This window comes from Myodes glareolus, chromosome 23, assembly GCF_982192425.1.
Source record: "Myodes glareolus chromosome 23, mMyoGla1.1, whole genome shotgun sequence".
In the NCBI taxonomy this organism is placed as follows: Eukaryota; Metazoa; Chordata; class Mammalia; order Rodentia; family Cricetidae; genus Myodes; species Myodes glareolus.
The window spans coordinates 27,105,581-27,123,219 of NC_142048.1; the positions used below are offsets into that span (position 1 = coordinate 27,105,581).

Below are 17,639 nucleotides of genomic sequence, written 5' to 3' on the forward strand. Positions count from 1 at the left end.
GTTTCTTAACAATGAAAAGAAGAAACTAACAAGCTGTGAGTGGAAACAGCTTTAATATCTGTTCCTTTTCTTTGTGTTTGGGTTTGTCTTAGATTCCTAACATCCAGGAGTTAGACAACATGCTTATTTTCAGCATTAACCTGCTTTTAAAAAAATCTTATCTCTAATTTTGTTTCTGGTTTTCCAAATTGTGCTCCATCTCACTTTTTGTTTTTCTTAAAACAATACCCCTGGGGTTATTGATTCTTACTTTCCATCTGCTCTAGACTTTGTTTCTGAAATTGTTTTTCTTTATCTCTTAACTCTTTCTTGACTATAACCCTTTGTGTTTTTACTTTTTGAATTATATTGTTATTTTCCATCTTGTACAGTATGGTGTTTTCATGTATTTTATCTTGAGATAGTAATGAATAGTTTTGATTTGTTTTTTAAGCAGGTCTTTCTGGCGTGTTTTCATTTTTGTAAAATTGTTTCTCTGCTCTGGATTTTCCTCTTAAAAGGCATCTTAGGGGAACTCTCAACATGTATTGCCCACTCTGGCAAGGAGGAACCTAATGAATCTGATCAGTTTCAGGGACTTCCTGAAGCTATTTTGAGTAGTTTACCTTTCTGTTTAAAGATACCTGGAGTGTTCAGAACTGTGACTTCTTGCATTTTAAGAGTTTCAAGTTCTCAGTGTGGTGGCTTGCCTTCTAGGTGTTCCGAGTTTTCAATATGGTGGCACACCTTATGAGTCTTTCAAGATCTCTCTCTGTGGCTGCCTCCAGGACATTCTCTTTCCCTCATCTTTGTTGTTACTTTCTTCCTTTATTTTGAGTCACCTCCTAGAAGATTTCCCTGAATTTGGGGCATTGTCCTAGAACCCAACACAGCCTGGTTAGCTGCAGAAGTTCCAAGTGGGCAGCCTTCTCCTAAGCACATGCTTTCCCCTAGAAGCCACATTTTAGGAGTATCCCAGTCTTCAGAATTTTCTATGAGTCCCCTGTACTTGTTTTCCATGGGACCAGTAAAGGCCCCTGCAGTGTCCGTGATTACCAGCAAGTGGGTACATTCTCTTCTTCTCAGTGCCCAAGCCTTGACTAGCTGAGATTCCTTTGTTTATGAACCTGTCACGTGCCTCTTGCTTTCACCTGATTTTCTCCCCCAGAACTAACGTCACACTGGCCTCATGAGTCCATGTAATTTCTTTCAAGTCATGTAATTGTCACATGTGTCCTGCAGTTCTCGGAAGATACTTTGACACCTACTTTTATTGTGAAGTTGTCTGTGCATTGTTAAATTTGCAGATCAATTAAAAATTATTGCATTTATTTATTCATTGGGGCTGGCGATACATGTTGAAGTCTGAAGACAATCTGTACAAGTAGGTTCTCTCCTTCTGTATGAGTCCCAGGGAACAAACTCAGATTTGGTCAGACTTTGGGCTCTTACCCACCCTTGACAGCCTTAGGTCAATGCTTTTAATGTAAGGTTTGGGAGATTATTCTTACATTCCCAGAGTCCTCCAGTTAGATAACTGTATTTTGAGAAATTCATAAAAGTAGCTTTGAACCTGAGGCTGCTATCTAACCAGGCACGGCATTAACTTTGCCCAACTCTTGTTTTATGGCCAGTTGCTCTTCCTCCTAGGTTCAGAACTCCATCCCCGCCTGTAGTCGTGTCTTAATGTTCATCTTGTACCTTAAAGCAAACTTCAACCATACTAAGCTACCCACTTGGGTGATCCAGGTATTGACCAAAGATGCCACTGTTTCAATTACATAATTGTACCAGTTTTGAGAGGTCTCCTTCAACCTCATTTTCTCCCCCCATAAACTCTATGAATGTTTGATACATAGCTTAACAGAATATGGGGCTTATGTTTTTTGGTAAATCATATCTCATGACAGAAGTAGCCGCACATTTTCACATATGGCACACGGAAAAGAGCATTTGGAAATTATTAAATCATTGTGTTTCAAGTCTAAGAATGAATAAAACAGATGATCTGTTAAATCAGGAAAAACCTGTGTAGTGGTGGAGGAGATACCCAGGGCAAGGTGAGCCTTGCCTGCTGTGCTCTCTAGAGCACTGCTTAGTGTTGCTAAAAACTGCCAAATAGCCGTGGTGAGAGGAATAGATGGATACAGTATGCTGGGGAAATCAGCAGTTGCTGTCGAAAAATCTAAGCTATGGTGGCAAAAACATATTGTGTATGGGCAGAATTTGGAGGTAAATACTAGAAAAACCCTGTTAGCATCTCAAGTTCAAGGGACTGAAAAAATAGAATTTGGGGTTGTATTATTATTATTATTATTATTATTTTCTCTTTCATTCTATTTGACCTTGAAAAGACGTTCGTGGATTACTTCATGAGTACTTGAGAAAACATTTTACAGCAACACTGGCTTTTCAAGGCCAAGTTGTTCTTAAACAGAGGACATAATATAAGACTGACAGGGTCATGTTTTCCCTTCTGATGTGTCCTTAGAGTTTCTGCTGGGCAACAGCACTGACTATTTCTGCCACAACCATTGAAATAAACTTTTGCCAATTTTATAGCTAATGTCTTGCTTGCTTACAGTTTTAATCACTCAGAAGGTTGTACAATAAAAAGTCTATTAAATATTTATATATAGTAACCTATGTCCTTTATCCACTTGTTTATTGGGAACATTGATGAGTTTCTCCTTTGCTTCTTAAGGATTTTTAATGGTTAGGGAATTCAGCATTTCTTATGTTTACTATTTATTTATTTATTTTGTCTTTTGTGCTATTTAGGAATCAATTTAGCTAAGTTTTGCTTAACTCTTCATACATTGGACTTAAACATTTTATACCCCTATATATTTGTCTGGTCTCTACTGGGCCTATTCTAGACAATGCTAATTCAATTTACTAGACTTTTTTAAATGCATCATGAGAAACAGAACCCAGGACTTGAGTGTGATGTACCAGTCAGTGTTCAACTATTGAGCTGTACAACTAGGCCATGGATTTAACTTTCTTAATTCAACTGGTGTGTTAAAATATGCGATAGAATTTCTCCCCCCAAAAAATTTCAGTCACATCTTGTGACCCAGAACAAAACCAACTGCCTTTCACCCAAAGCTCTTGTTTTGAGTTATACAATAAGGCATTTTCCTGCCTGGCCAGTGGACACCTATGACTAGGTTGATGTGTTCAACAGTCCTTGAGAGAGGGCTCAGGTAGCCTCTGTTTTACCCTGGGGAGAGTGTTCATCTTCCTTATGGTGAGTTTCAAAATGGGGACGGTAACTTGGTTATTACCAAGTTCTCTATAACCGGCAGCCCCTTAACTGTCTCTGCTAGACACAAATTCTAATATTAAAAGTACATCATCTCTTAATGTCCTGTCATGAGTCATAGGAGGATGTAGTTGCTACTGGTTTTTCTTTCTTTTTTCTGCCCAGGTAGTAGTGTTTTTGTTCCTGCTTGACACTAGAACCACCTGAGAGATTCTGGAACACTAGTAACACCTGAACCCTCTCAAGACGATTTCAGTCTCTTACAGACTGGATCCTGGACATCAGGACTTTGAGGTCATTGCCTCAGTTTTGGACAACCAGTTCTGAAATTCAATGACTCAAATCAAAAAATTCTAATTTGATAGGTTATTTCCCTGCCACGCACAAGACCTTGGGTTCAATTCCCGTCATCGAGAAATACACTTTAAAGGAAAAATTGAATTTGTCATAGTTATTCAGTGCCATAAATAAGAAGTACTCATATCCAGGAGCTTATATGGGGACCATGTGAACTTTGGGTACCAAAAAGTGATGTAGAGGAGTATGGGCGACAGCTTGGTGGGGGCTGAGCTAAGGGTATGTTTGGTATCAAGAGCTATTTGCTTTCCCCCTTGGTGTTTTGGGGTCACTATTACAAAACTTTAGGTCATTTATAAAGGATAGTATTTATCACTCCCAGTTCTGGAAACAGGGGAGTCTAACACCAGGCAATGGCAGATTTAGTATTTGGTATGTATATTTCCTATAGATAGAGCTTTTTTAAAATCTTAATATACTGGATTGCAATGCTTTATAAAGGTACCAATTCACTTATGAGGAAAAATACCCACGACCAAATAATCACTTCCTAAAGGCTCCACTTCTTAATAACTGCCGTGTTGGTATTAGGTTCTGTGGTGAGTTAAATGAGAAATGCCAGGAGGGTCCAGCATTTGAGTACTTGGTCCCCAGTTGGTGGCGCTACTTGGGGAGGCTTAGGAGGTATCGTCTTGCCGAAGAAAGTGTGTCATTGGGGTGCAGATTTGAGAACTTGAAGCCTTTGCCCTGCTTCCAGTTTGCCCTCTCTGCTTCCTGTCTGCTGATGAAGCTATGAGCCTCCTATCCCTGTCCCCCAGCCTGCTGCTCAGTGTTCCTCATCTCTCAGCCCTGGCGCAGTCTTACCCCTCTGGAACTGTGAGCCACACTATATGTTGCCTCGGTTACGCTACTCCATCACAGCAAATTTGAGACAGACACCCACGTGCAGATCTAGTACTGTTCCGATATGATCATTTGCGAGGTGACTTGTAGGAAGGCCAGTGGACTGGCAGGGCTGCGACCGTATAAAACCACCTTACAAGGCGTCCTCTCATTCTCAGAGTTCAGTACTAGCCCTGGTCCCTTTCTTGCGATCTCAAGCAAACCCTTCAGCTGCCAAGTTGTCCGTGATAATCAAGAGACACTGTGAAGTGAAGGGATATGAGGGGTCTTTGCTAGTTTTAGTGTTCTGGATGCACGGAGCCGCCTGGATTCTAGAAGGCTGGGATCTCCCAGTGGCCTTCTGCCACTGCGCAGCTCCTAAAGTCTACTAACAAATGCTCCTTGCTCGCTGTTCATTGACGCGACCACCTCAGTTCACACTGGGGAAATGGCTTCATTTTAAAGGCAGCAGGGTGGCTTCCATCCTTTTTCCTGGACCCTTAGCCCTTTCTCTTTCTGAAGTTCATCCTCAACTACTGGAAGAAAGCACAGGCTGGAAGTTTAGCTTCTGCTCTTTTGGCTGACATCCAAAGACCTAGCTAAGCAGCAGTGTGGCAGGGCAGCCAAGAAGGTGCAGACTCCCACCTCGATGCCCACTGGCTGTTGAAGGAATCAAAGGTAAACCTCAGCCTCTGATACTTGGAAGAAAGGAGATGGCAATTAGGAGCCTCTCTGTGTATAAAATCTTGCGTGGTCGGGAATGTGGGTTCCTTCTCATTGTCTCTTCCAAGGTCTGGGGAAAACGGCAGTAGAGCCTTGTACTAAAGGCTTGTTGAAAAGTTCAGTTAAATATGGTGAAGACAGAGCTAATTTATCACTCCTTCCTTTCTCCCCACTGCTCCACTTCCTTTACATGACTAATGCGGGGGAGCTGCTAAAATGCTGGAAAAGAAACCCCTGCCCTCTGTGCTCCGTGTCACGGCACTTGTCATTTCTCAAAGCCTCTACTTCCTGCAAAGCGTTCTCCGCAAACGCATTCACATCCGGGGTCTCCGCCCTACCGCATCTCCTAGAACGCTCTGTCCAAACCCAGTCGTCTTCCGTCCAGAGTCCCCTCACCGTCTCAGGGCACCCATCGTCCGCTCATTCAGAAGACAAATACTGTCGCTTATCATTTGTTGCTAACCAAATAGGAAGACTGCACAGATAGATGGGGCACTGGGTAATATTTCAATGTGTGCATTCACTGTGTAACGTTTCAACCAGGATAAACCTATTTTTTCGATCCAACATTTATCATTTCTTTATGATGAAAACTCAGAACGCTTTGCGAAACTCTCAGGACAGTGCTGCTCTGCGTATGTTGCTCCCCCCCCCCACAAGTACACCAGAATGGCACTCCTGTCTGTCGTCAGCACCCACTGACTAGACTTCACCCATCCAGTCTGCCTTAGCCTCTGCTAACCAACACACTACTCAAAAGTTCCACAGGACTTGTCAACTATTTTGTGGCAGACTTTGCTGAGTGTTGAGGGGAAATCAACTCCAACATGAAAAGACTCTATGCCGTCATTCTTTCTAGCGTACAGCCTAGTCTGGGAAAACAAAATGATTACATGACAATGTGGCTTCCTTTGTAATAAACACGACAATTAAAAAAATATATAAAAGCATAAGAGACTCACAGGAATCTAGAATTTTACTTTCTTTCCTGTTAGGGCTGTGGTGGGAATTGAACCCAAAGCCTTGTGCAGAGTAAGCAGGCACTCTGCCACTGAGCTATATTCCCCACTCTTGGAGAACCAAGGATTTCAAGAAAGGAAAGGAGTTTGTTAAACAGAGCAAGAAGAAACACCCAGGGTCCAAAGAGAAGGCAAGAGAGTTGAGGATGGCCCACCCAAGGATCAGCTGAAGAATTAGGTTGGCACATGGAGAGATGTAAGGAAAAGATAAATCGCAGGCATTTATTGGTGGTGGAGTTTGTATTTTAATTTCGTAGGAGCGAGAAAGACAAGAGTGTTGTTTAAGAAGGCAAACAGCACAGCCGCCTCTGTTTAACAGCGGGCATTATCTTGGCGAGGCAAAGAGCCAACCGAGGGCACAGAAAATGGCAAGAGTTAGATGCCAAAGGAAGCAGCAGATGGACACTGCTAAAAACCCACAGGCTGGACTTTCTGCTTCCAGCCCTCAGGCCTTGAGGTAGGGTGTCCTACTGTGTTCCTTGGGCTCGCTCTGAATGTCTCTTCATTTCTCTTAGCAACCAGAGTATTTACTACCACAAAGTCAAGAATCCACTCTGCCCAAGCTTGGAAGGATGCAGCGGCTGCAGTGTACATCCCATGTAACAATCCCCAGATGCTTCCCTGTCTCCAGCCCCTGCACACATCCCGGTGTCTCGGAGGAAGGAGGGGAACAGAGGAAAATGATGAGCCGGGTTGACTAGAGGCAATTTGAAGGCCACGCTAATTTCTTCCAGCTGCCATGACGGATTACCACAAACGGGAGTGCTTAGGCCAATGGGAATGTGTTTTCGCAGGTCTGGAGGCCAGAAGTCTGAAGTCAAGACGGTAGAAGAACCATGACCCCCTGAAAGGCCCATTGCAGAGTCCTCCCTTCCTGCTTCCCAACTAATAGCTGGGATTGCCGGCAATCCGTGGCCAGCTGTGGCTTGCAGCTGCGCCCCATTTCTGTCTCTGTCATCACCCAACCACTTTCTCTGTATCTCTGAGCCCCAATTTACCTTGCTATATAAGTATACCTGTCATTGGATTAGGGCCCGCCCTAAATCATGATGGCCAACAAAACTGATGACATCTACAAAAATCTTGTTTTCAAATTAACTCACATCCAGAGAGATCTTTTTGAGGATAAGGTATCATTGGGAAAAGACAGTCTATCCCCCCCAAAAAGGGTGTGGGGATTTTGCTTTTGTGTTTCTACCAGTTCAGATCTCTTCAGGCCATATACAGCAGGCTGGACCAGTGCCCACTGAAGAACTTAAGTAAGTATATTCCAGAGTTACAGATCTCTTTCCTAGAAACTGTATGCACTCAATCTCCCACAGTTTAATGACCTAGGACTTTGTCCTAGGGTCTGATGTGAAAAAGATAAGAAAGCCACCCCAGACTCTTCTCCAAACAGTTCAGTGATTTATCCTTCCAATTTGAGAACAGCAAAGTAAACTTTTCTGGATAATGTAATGTAATTTAAGAGTCAAGAAAAATCAATCTTTTTATTGTTATTGTTGTTGTTTTTGCTCAAAAGTGAAATGACTGTATATAACTGGGAAAATGTAATTATATAAAATCAGACTTTGTTTACAAAGGCTTCTGGCAAAAATGTGGAACCCCACCCTACTTGAAGTTCCAAGTTTGAGCACACTAGGGAGGTGGCTGAGGCCAGCAGGGGTGGGGGCCTGAAGGACTAACAGAGTGTAACCTCCAAGTCTCGGGTTACAGGTGCAGCCGGATCCTGGAGGGTTATCCAGAGTCCTCCTGTATCACCATGGAGACAGCTGGACCCAGCAGGGATGCTCTTTTGGAACTTGTCTGGAACCTTCCCAGAAGATAGTAAGCATTCAGAGAAGGACCCCGGAGCCACCATGTCTTTGTGTTCACTTCTCTCTCCAGAGCCATCTAGTGTGACTCCTCCCCCACTATCCTGAATTCTTGGATCCATGCTACATCCTTCTGTAGCTTTCCAACTCAACGACACATAATATGTCACAGGTAAGGGAGAATTCTTGGGTATCATGCTTTCCAATGATAAATTACAAGCACTAGTTGAATTTACAATAAAAAATCCTGTCCAATTTCTCAGCTGTTACCCCATCATATTACACTATAACCTGTAGGTAAAGTTCAGTATTCATTAAATGAAATGAGTAGCTATTGTGGACTATCCCTTTACATGGTGTGAAAATGTCTTGCCATGATTGGTTTAATAAAAACCTAAACAGCCAATAGCTAGGCAGGAGGGATAGGCAGGACTTCTGGACAGAGAGAACTCTGGGAAGGATAAAGCAGAGCTGCCAGCAGCCAGCAATGGCAGCCGTGTCAGGGGCTGCAAACCCAGTGATGTGTGGCAATCGTGTGATCTTGCAGCCTGAGTTGAACACCAGATGAAGTGTTTATCTAATTATTTTTTTATCAATAAAAACTCAGGAGTCAGATATTGGGGTAAGAGCCTGGATGGTTAGAGAGGTGGTGGAACAGTGACCAGTGACCTCTTCTCTCTCTGTTTTCTCAATCCAAACGGTTGAGTCCCTCACTAAGCCCCGCCCCAGCACTTCCTATGTCTCTCTCTCTGTTCTCAGTCCTCTAAAAACCTCTATGGTTAATTTTGATAAGCTAGTAGCTAGCTCCGCCTTCTAATTAAAAGCGAACTTTATTGGTAGCCTCGGGAGCATCAGAATGCTATGAACATATCACACATTAAGTAGTCACCATCTTTGGCTGTTGCCCAGTGTATTGAAGGCTTATGGTTTCTACTCGTGCTATGAATGGACTATTCCATGCCCTTTAACAATTATTGACATGGGGTGGTAAGGCATTCATGAAAAATGGCTCTATTTGTTTCCCAAGCCATCAAAAAAATGAGTTCATGTTATTTTTGTATTAATCTACTTACATTCATTTGCATACCATTTAAAAAAATTTAATTCCAAGATTTGAAAGTGAATTCAGGAGACCATGGTGTTTATGTTCAGCACTCATGGAATGGTAATTAGTGCAAGTGGCCATCAGACACACACTTCACCAAGATGCTATGCAAGAGAGTGAAGATGCGTGCGAAGAGGTGGGTAGTCTCCTGGGAGATGCTCTATTCTGTTTACCCTGGGTTATTGCAGTGTGAGAAGTGGGAACACACAGTGAATGCTGCAGTCAAAAATTCAGCTTCATCATTCAAACCCAGACCTCCAGTTACCCCGTAGGCCTGACTGAAACCCTGCCTCCGTGAGCCTCTGATGCCCAGGGTGGGCAAGCATGACTACCCAGTGGCTGTCCTCCAGAGTGAGTCTGTGATTCATTATAAATGGTTAGCATTTCCTGTCCCCCTCAGCTCTCTGGAAGTGTAGCCTAGTCCAGACTCTGCTATCACTGACCTTCCCATGACATGTATCACTGTGACAATTAGGGTTTGAATGTGAAAAGACACCCACAGACTCATGGGTTCAAACACTTGGTTCACAGCAGGTGGTGCTCCTTGGGGACATCCCAGAACCTTTGGGAATGTGGCCTAGTTGGCAGAAGTGAGTCACTGTGGGGCAGGCCTTCGGGGGATACAGCCCAGCCTGGCAGCTGATGCCCTTAGCGGATTGCTGCCTACTGTCGTATGCCCAGCTGCCTTCCCACACAGCCAACGCTGGGCAGAGCCTCTCTCACGGGCATGCCTTCCCGGCCACAGTGCCTGCATTTGTTCCTGGGAGGTAATTTGTCACAACGATGAGGAAAGTAACTCAAACGGTGATGGAAGCTACTTCTTGACCTTGTCTGTCTAGTCTTTTCATGTGGGAATCTGTAGTTTGGCCAGGTTCCTGTGATTAAAGACGTCCCACCTTCCATTTGCAGGAATGTAGCACACATTTCCAATTCATCCAATCTCTTTTCTTGCCACCCATACACCACTCCCACACTTAGAAATAACTTGTGCTGTTGATGAGTTTGAGACCCTCACTGCATCTCCACCAGACCCACGTATACCAAGCTGTGTTCCTCGGTGAGCTTTTATTGGTGGTGTATGGCTAAACGAAATGCTTTAAAAGCTGTGGTCTCCAATATCGGTCAGGCTTATTGAAAGAGACGTGGTTTTTCTCTGTGCATCTGCTGAACTCTGTGTCTATTTCAGGATGGAGGTGACAATGATTTTATTAGGGCACCTCAAGCCCTGAAATTCTGAACACTGAAAAAGAAAAGGAGAGCAATTTCTGTTCCCAAAGAAGCTATAATCCGTTGTGACAGAAAAGGAAAACGGATTGTTTACAAATTTACTGCATAAAACAAACTAATATAAAACAAAATATTCATGAATAGGAGGAGTTAGAAATAAAGATAGTCGTGAGGTATAACTGTGATGTGGGATTTTCCTCTGCGTGCTATGAATATGCTTTATTATCATTGGTTATTAAAGAAGCTATTCCAGCCAATCACTTAGTAGAGTAAAGCCAGGTGGGAAATCCGAACAGAGATATAGAGAGAAAGTAGGTGGAGTCAAGGAGATGCCAGGTAGCTGCCGAAGGAGAAAGGCGCCAGCTGCCAGCCAGAACCTTGCCGGTAGGCCGCAGCCTTGCCGTGATTCACAGATTAATAGAAATGGGTTAATTTAAGATGTAAGAGTTAGCTAGAAATAAACGTAAGCTATTGGCCAAAACAGTGTTGTAATTAATATAGTTTCTGTGTGATTATTCAGGTCCGAGTGGCCAGGAAACAGCCAAGCACTCTCTGTCCACATGGCACTTTGTATTACTCAAGGGGAACAGAGTGAAGGCATAAAGAGCAGGACTTTATATAAAGGGGGAGGGGGAAGGGGAGATGGAGAGGCAGACCAAAGTCATCGGAAAGTACAATAAACAAGTTAACTTCATGCACACTCCCTAAGTCAGCAGGCAGACAGATCTGGGCCACACAGATAAACCACATTAACAGTGCTGACAGTGGGAAGCCATCAAGGAGCAAGAGTGGGACAATAGCCTGGTCTCCGTGGCCTTTTAGAAAGACCCTAACTGTAAGAAAGGTGAGGGAGCTGGGACCTTAAAGGTGCTTGAGAAATGTGAAACGAGGCCATTGCATGATGGTAAAGAAAAGCCTCCAGGAGTGTTGGAAACAATAGACATGGAGGGCTTACCGAGTCTTGCTTTGTTTTTATGAAACCATAAGTGTGCTTTGAGAAACACTGGGTGCATTTGAATGGTACAGTTGGATAGAGATGGGTTTTTACTCTTTCTAAATCATGATTGAAACGGAGGCTCCCATGCTAACACAGGCAGAAGATGGTGTAAACTCTTTCCGACTTGTTTGTCCCAACAATCCAGTGGATGTGATCTGCCTTCGGGACCGTCCGATGTTCACCTTCTGCAGAAGGTGTCTCTCCTCAAGTTTATTGGGCAGTTATTTAATGGTTGTGTATCTGGTGATTGGACATCTAGGAATAGAAAAAAAATCAAACTTCTGAAGTTAGTCAGGTCTTTAAAAAGGAATACATATTTTTGTTTAATAGAACGAATCATTGTAACATTTCTCAAAAAAGTAGATCTGTTTTGCAGCAAAGACGTGGAGGGTGTGCTCCTTTCTCACCACCATACATAACAATGAACTAAAAATAGATTTTAGATTTAGATGTTAGAGTTAAAACTAAGCACTCACAGAAGAATTTAAGAAAGAAATCGTCATGGTCTTAGATTGAGCAAAGCCTTCTTAGGTATGAAATAGCACAACTGACTAACACTGAATTTCATCAAAAACTTAAAAGGTGTGAGCTGCAAGGGATGCCATCAGGGAAGTATGTGAGCCCCAGCATAGAAAAGCAAAGGCACGTAAACAATATCTGGTATGAAATTAGTATGCCAAATATATGGTATGCTTGCAGTTCACTATGAAAAAGACAATTCAATGCAAAAATGAGCACAAGATTTGAGTTGACATTTCTCTAAAGGGTACATAAAAATACCATGCTTCATAATTTGGGAGGCACAAATATAAGCATAGGGGGATGGCTCACTCATTAAGAGGTCTACAATCCCAAAAGACTAGTAATTACAAGTGCCAGTCGGGGTGCACAGAAACTCAACGATGACCAGTGGAAATGTGAAGTGGAGAAGGCCATTCAGAAAACAGTGGGGCAGTCCCTCAGAAGTTTAACATAAAGTTGTCATATAATATTAGTTTTATTCCTGAGGTAACAGAAATGCATGAACACAAAACATGCATTGAATATTTAGACCTGTGTTGTTTGTATCTAAACAGTGAGGAAAAATAACATGCCGGCCAATGGATACATAAATAAATAAAATAGTATCTATCCATACAATGGGATGTTATTTATTTATAGATGAATGAAGTTTGGATTCAATCCACAACCTTTAAAAATTATGTTTAGTGAAAGGAGCTATGCACCAAAGTATGTTTATAAAATATCCCAAATTGACAAAGCTGTTGACACAGAAGGCAGCTTAATGTTTGACAGCATGTCGGTTGGTTTTGTGTCAACTTGACACAAGAAAGAGGGATTTCAATTAAGAAAATGCCTCAGTAAGACTGGCCTATAGACAAATCTGTTGGGCATTTTCTTCATTAATGGGTGGTGTGGGAGGGCCCAGCCCACTGTGATGTGGCCACCCCTGGGCAGGTGGTCCTGAGATGTGGAAGCAGGTATGGTGAGCAAGGCAGTAAGCAGCAGCCCCTCCCCTTCTACTTCAGTTTCTGTCTCCAGGTTCCTGCCTTGTGTTCCTGCTCACTTACCCCAGGGATGGACTACTCCTGAAAGCAGAAAGTTAAATAAACCCTTTCCTCCTTATTGCTTTTCTTCCAGGTGTTTTACCACAACCTTAACGGAAACAGGAAGGGGTAAGGAATGGATGCTGCTAAGCACTGACGACTGTGGCGCTGCGTTGACACACCTGGTTGCACAGCACTGTGAATACCCAAAAAGCTACTGTCCTGTGCACTTCAAACAGAGGAGTGGTACAGTCCACTCTGTAGTGTACCACTCCATAGTGTATGTAGTCTCGATAACTTATTATATTTTTAAAAGTTAGTATTTTGTGGAAAGGAGAGGCCTCACAAGTCCCCGCCCTCAGCTGAGGAGCTGTTGGCTTCTGGGGGTGGGAGAGTCAGTGTCCGCCAAAGGCATGGCTCTGTGACACGTCAGACACACTCCAGTAGACGGCCCACCCCTGTGAGTATATGGGCAGCCCAACTGAAATCAGGGTTAAAAACATGGAAAAGAAGAAAGAGATCACGAAGGTTGGAGAGGTAGGGGAGATTTGGGAGGAGTTGAGCCAGCGTAGGCAGTGTTAAGATTAAAGTACATTGTACGCATGTATGAAATTCTCAAAAATTAACAAAATATTACATTTTTAAAAAGAAAACTTAATATGCTGAGTGCATTTGAAATTGAGTCGCCTACCCAGTTCTCTCTTTCCCTTCTGTGATAGTTTGAAAGAAAATGACCCGCAAAAGGGAGTGGCTCTCTCAATTAAACATTTTTCTATAAGAGTTGCTGTGGTCATGGTATCTCTTTACAGCTATAAAAACCCTAACTAAGATACGTTCCCACCCTCCTTTTCTCCTCCCCCGCTTTCTCCTCCCTACTCCCTTCTCTCCTTCCTTCTTTATTTCTTCCCTTCCTCCCTCCCTCCCTCCCTCCCTCCCTCCTTTCCTCCCTCCTTCCCTTCTTCACTTCCTTCCTTACTTCTTTTCCTCCCTCCCTTCCTTCCTCCCATCTAAGTTATAAACCTGTGATAGAATACATTTAGTCCATGAATTATGGTGTAATGATATTGTCAACTGGGAGATAAGAAGAGAAAGCAAGCCAAATGTGGAAAATTCACTTAACTGGAGAAACCCCAGACAAGAAAGAGAGAGTATCAGAAGTTTACGTCTCCCTGTTGACATTTATTCTTTTCATTTAAAATATAAACATTCAAGGCTATTTTATGATGTCTAAGCAAGACATATTCTTCTTAGCATAAACTTGAGACCAAGTTTCAAATGTTTAATAACCAGTGGACATTGGTTATGCCCTCCTTTTCTGTAGTGAATAATTTATAGTCGCTGACTTTGGTAAAGCACAAATCACACTTGGAAATCTCTTGACATTTACACAAACTCGAAACAGTTAGAAAATTCCACAAAAGAGCTGTGTGTCTTGAACAACGTCCAAGTTGGTTTGATAGCACCGTTGGGATTCTTAGAACCACAAGGAACGGCAGAAGCTGACTTTGCTATTGCTCTATCCTCCACAAGTTTCTTCCTCCCCAAGAGCTTTCAGGCCCTGCCTCCCTCATTGGTTTTGGAGGGATGGAAGCTTGACCCAAAAGGGGTTGGTCAGTGGCCAATGTCAGCTGATGATCCCTGGAGAAACTGACTAATTATGAAATGGTTCTCTGGAGATTCAGATGTCCCAGGAATGAATTAAAACCCACATCTCTTTAGGCAAGCCCCAACTTTCATTATTATGACTTGCAAGTGTTGTCTGAGGCCCTATCCTTGCGACTCTGGAAGGGTTTACAGGATACTATCTGTGGCTGAACGCAGATCCAATATGGGTTTCCAAAGTCATTTTAAAAGTGAAGAGAATTGGGCCTTTATAATTTAAGACTCCTTTAGGCTTGTGAGACTTCCCTGGACCTATGGTAGTTTAAGGCTAGGTCTTTAGAACTTAGTGAAATTGGATCCTGGAGATGAGGCCTATGGGCAGAGCCACTAGCCCTTAGTCTCGCCTATAATTTGAAGACCATCCCTTTCATTTCGCTGTGGTAGGTCCACTCGGTTATCTCCCTCCTGGGATCAGCAGTCAAGTCTCCGAAAACTTCAGGAGGATGGATGTGTGTGCATATTCCCAGGACATCTTACTTTTATAGACACTTTCCATTTAGAATGTCCAAGCTATAGTGCTGTGAACATACCGTGTCTCATCACACCTCAGAGGCTAAGCAGGGTTAGTAGTGGGTGGGGAAAATAATCAGACTTTAAAGCAAAACAAATTTCAGCCAACTAGTTATGTCATTAGAATATATGCATTAGTTTCAGGCAAAGAATGTTTCTCCTAAATTTTATTATTGACCTCTACTCAAGATTCCTTTGGTATCTCATTCTCATCCGTGTATTCAACATTACTTATTGAGAAATTATGCTTTATCCGACAGAGAGCTGAAAACTGGTTATATAACTTAAGGGTTTTTAAGGATGAGTGAAGGAAAGAACAGGATAGACCAAGGAAGAAAAATGTAACATTGTGTACAACCTTATTATCCCCTCTTGATTTTAATGATTCACTTTTAATTGAATCACTTGACTGTCTCTCAGAAACCCTTCTTCTGTAGAGGAAGTCAAGCCTGCTTCCTGGAATTCAACAAAACACCATTCTTTAGGGGGAAAGAAAACTTTGAACAATAGATGTCTGTTTCCACAGCTCGAATCAGTGTTCTGAAAGTACTAATTTGCTCTCAACCACACAACAAAGGCTGACTCGCCTCCTTTCCAGTTGATTCCACGGCTTGTTGGAGCTTTAAAAACACATTACATAAATCCTTAGAAGTCTGTTGTGAGGCTAAACGCGACAGTTTTAAGTGGTGATCGTTTGCTCTGCCCCATAGCTACTTCATCTTTACCGAACCCGGGAGCTGTTTTGTCAAGGCGAGCACCAAACAAAGGCTTCCTCCTCCTGAGCTCCGACGTTTTGTCTTTTCCCAAAGCAGTGTCATTTATTAGTGAATCGTCCGCTGTCAGTTCATTTCGGATCCTAAGTAACAAGATGCATAACTTACATTGTTACATCCTCACTTACAATGGGGTCACACTCCAATAGAACCACCATGTACTGGAAATATTATTTAATCAAAATGAATTTAATACCCTATCCTACAGAACCTCATAGTTTGGCAACACATAGTGCTCTCAGGTACTGTGTGTTGACACCCAGGATCACGTGGCTGGGTGGGATCTGTGGCTCGCTGCTGCTTCTGGCCAGCCTTGTGAGACAGTGTCATAGTGCATAACACTAGGCTGAGAAAATGTTCAAGATCAAAATTCAGATTGCATTCTATTGAAGGTGTCTTGCTGCCTCACGATAAAAAGGGAAACAATACACGCTGGTCGGTGGTGACATGCATCTTTAATCCCAGCCCTTGGGAGGCAGAGGCAGGCAGATTTCTGTCAGTTGGAGGCCAGCCTGGTCTATAGAGTGAGCCCCAGGGCAGGCTCCAAAACTACACAGAGAAACCCTGACTCTAAAAAACAAAACAAAACAAAAAACAAAAAAAAAGAAAGAAAGAAAAGGTAAAAAGTGAAACTCCTAAGTAGTCTAACTATCGTATGTAGAGGACTATGTGTGCCTCTAATTGTTTAAAAATAAAATCAACTCTTTTCACATTTGTTTTCTGGCCTCCTGAAATATGAAACTTGCATTTGATACGTCACCATTCCTAGCAGTGAGTTACGATTTCTAATGTTCATACTATTACTGCGGAGCCATCGCTTCCTTCCTAAGCCCATGCTGACATTTCAGGTGTTTACCTGCTTTCCACCCCAACTCAAAAGCTAAAGTGTGGCAGTGTCTGTGGGAAGTAAGTGGTCAGCCTCAGGTCAGAGATTGTGTGTGAAGTCTCACGGAACCCTGCAAGGTCGCACTCAGTGAAACTGAGAAGCTATTGTGTTCACAGATTTTTGAGGGAGGAAATCATGTCTTCCACCAGTTCTATGAGTTGTCTAGTGTTTTGATACCCCCAGTTGCTTGATGAGTGATCTCTACTGGCCTATGTGCTTTCTGAGATGGTGTTATAAAAACACCATGCACCATGCCCGAAACAGACAGCATGTATTGCTTTCTGGAATAGAAAAGACAGTGCAGAATTTTGGGTGCAGATCCCCAAATATGAGCCCTTGGATGTTAACCGAACCCAGAGGGCCTTATTGACAGGACAAGGCATGATGAGGGACCCAGGATGACTACAGGATATCCATTTAAAGTTTGGCTGTTGCTTCAGTAGGATGTGCAAAGAAAGGAGAAAACTGTGTAGTGATAAGAGTAAAAAAGTAAAAATGTCAAACTTAGGTAAAACAGCTTAAGATTTTTTTTTAAAGAAGGGACTTTTGTGTACATAACCATCCAAGAATAATGTACTTATGACTTTAATGGCCTTGATTGTGTTAATAAAGCTATTATTGATAAAGAAAATGAAAACCGTCAGGTGCTGGTGGCAGGCCTTACTGCAGCAGTGCTTTGGAATGAGCAATATGACCAGCTATGCAAAGTATAAGAGGAGAACCAAGACCAGGGCACAGCGGTTCAGTGGGACAGATGGAGCCGAGCTGGTCTGACCCTTCAGCATGCACGCTACCCTGGACCAGGACCCGTTGTTGGGCAGTGGGGTGATGCCTGCTACATTGCACATAATGTTGTAGACGTCCACAGATCTGATCGGAGCAGCTCTGAAGTTGGACTTGAAATCTAAAATGCAAAAACAGACAAGCAGGTGGTCACGATTGGTCACTCA

At 42.8% G+C, this 17,639-nt stretch overlaps 1 protein-coding gene across 2 annotated transcripts in view; it reads right to left on the reverse strand.

The window, feature by feature from the left end:
* Positions 1-17,193: 17,193 nt before the first annotated feature.
* Enpp6 (ectonucleotide pyrophosphatase/phosphodiesterase 6) overlaps positions 17,194-17,639 on the reverse strand; it is a 102,868-nt gene continuing 102,422 nt past the window's right edge. For both annotated transcript variants that reach the window (XM_048455808.3, XM_048455807.3), the window contains one exon: positions 17,194-17,593. In XM_048455808.3, coding sequence (XP_048311765.2) covers positions 17,525-17,593 — 69 coding nt within the window. In that variant the 3' untranslated portion in view covers positions 17,194-17,524. The remainder of the gene's footprint in view (positions 17,594-17,639) is intronic.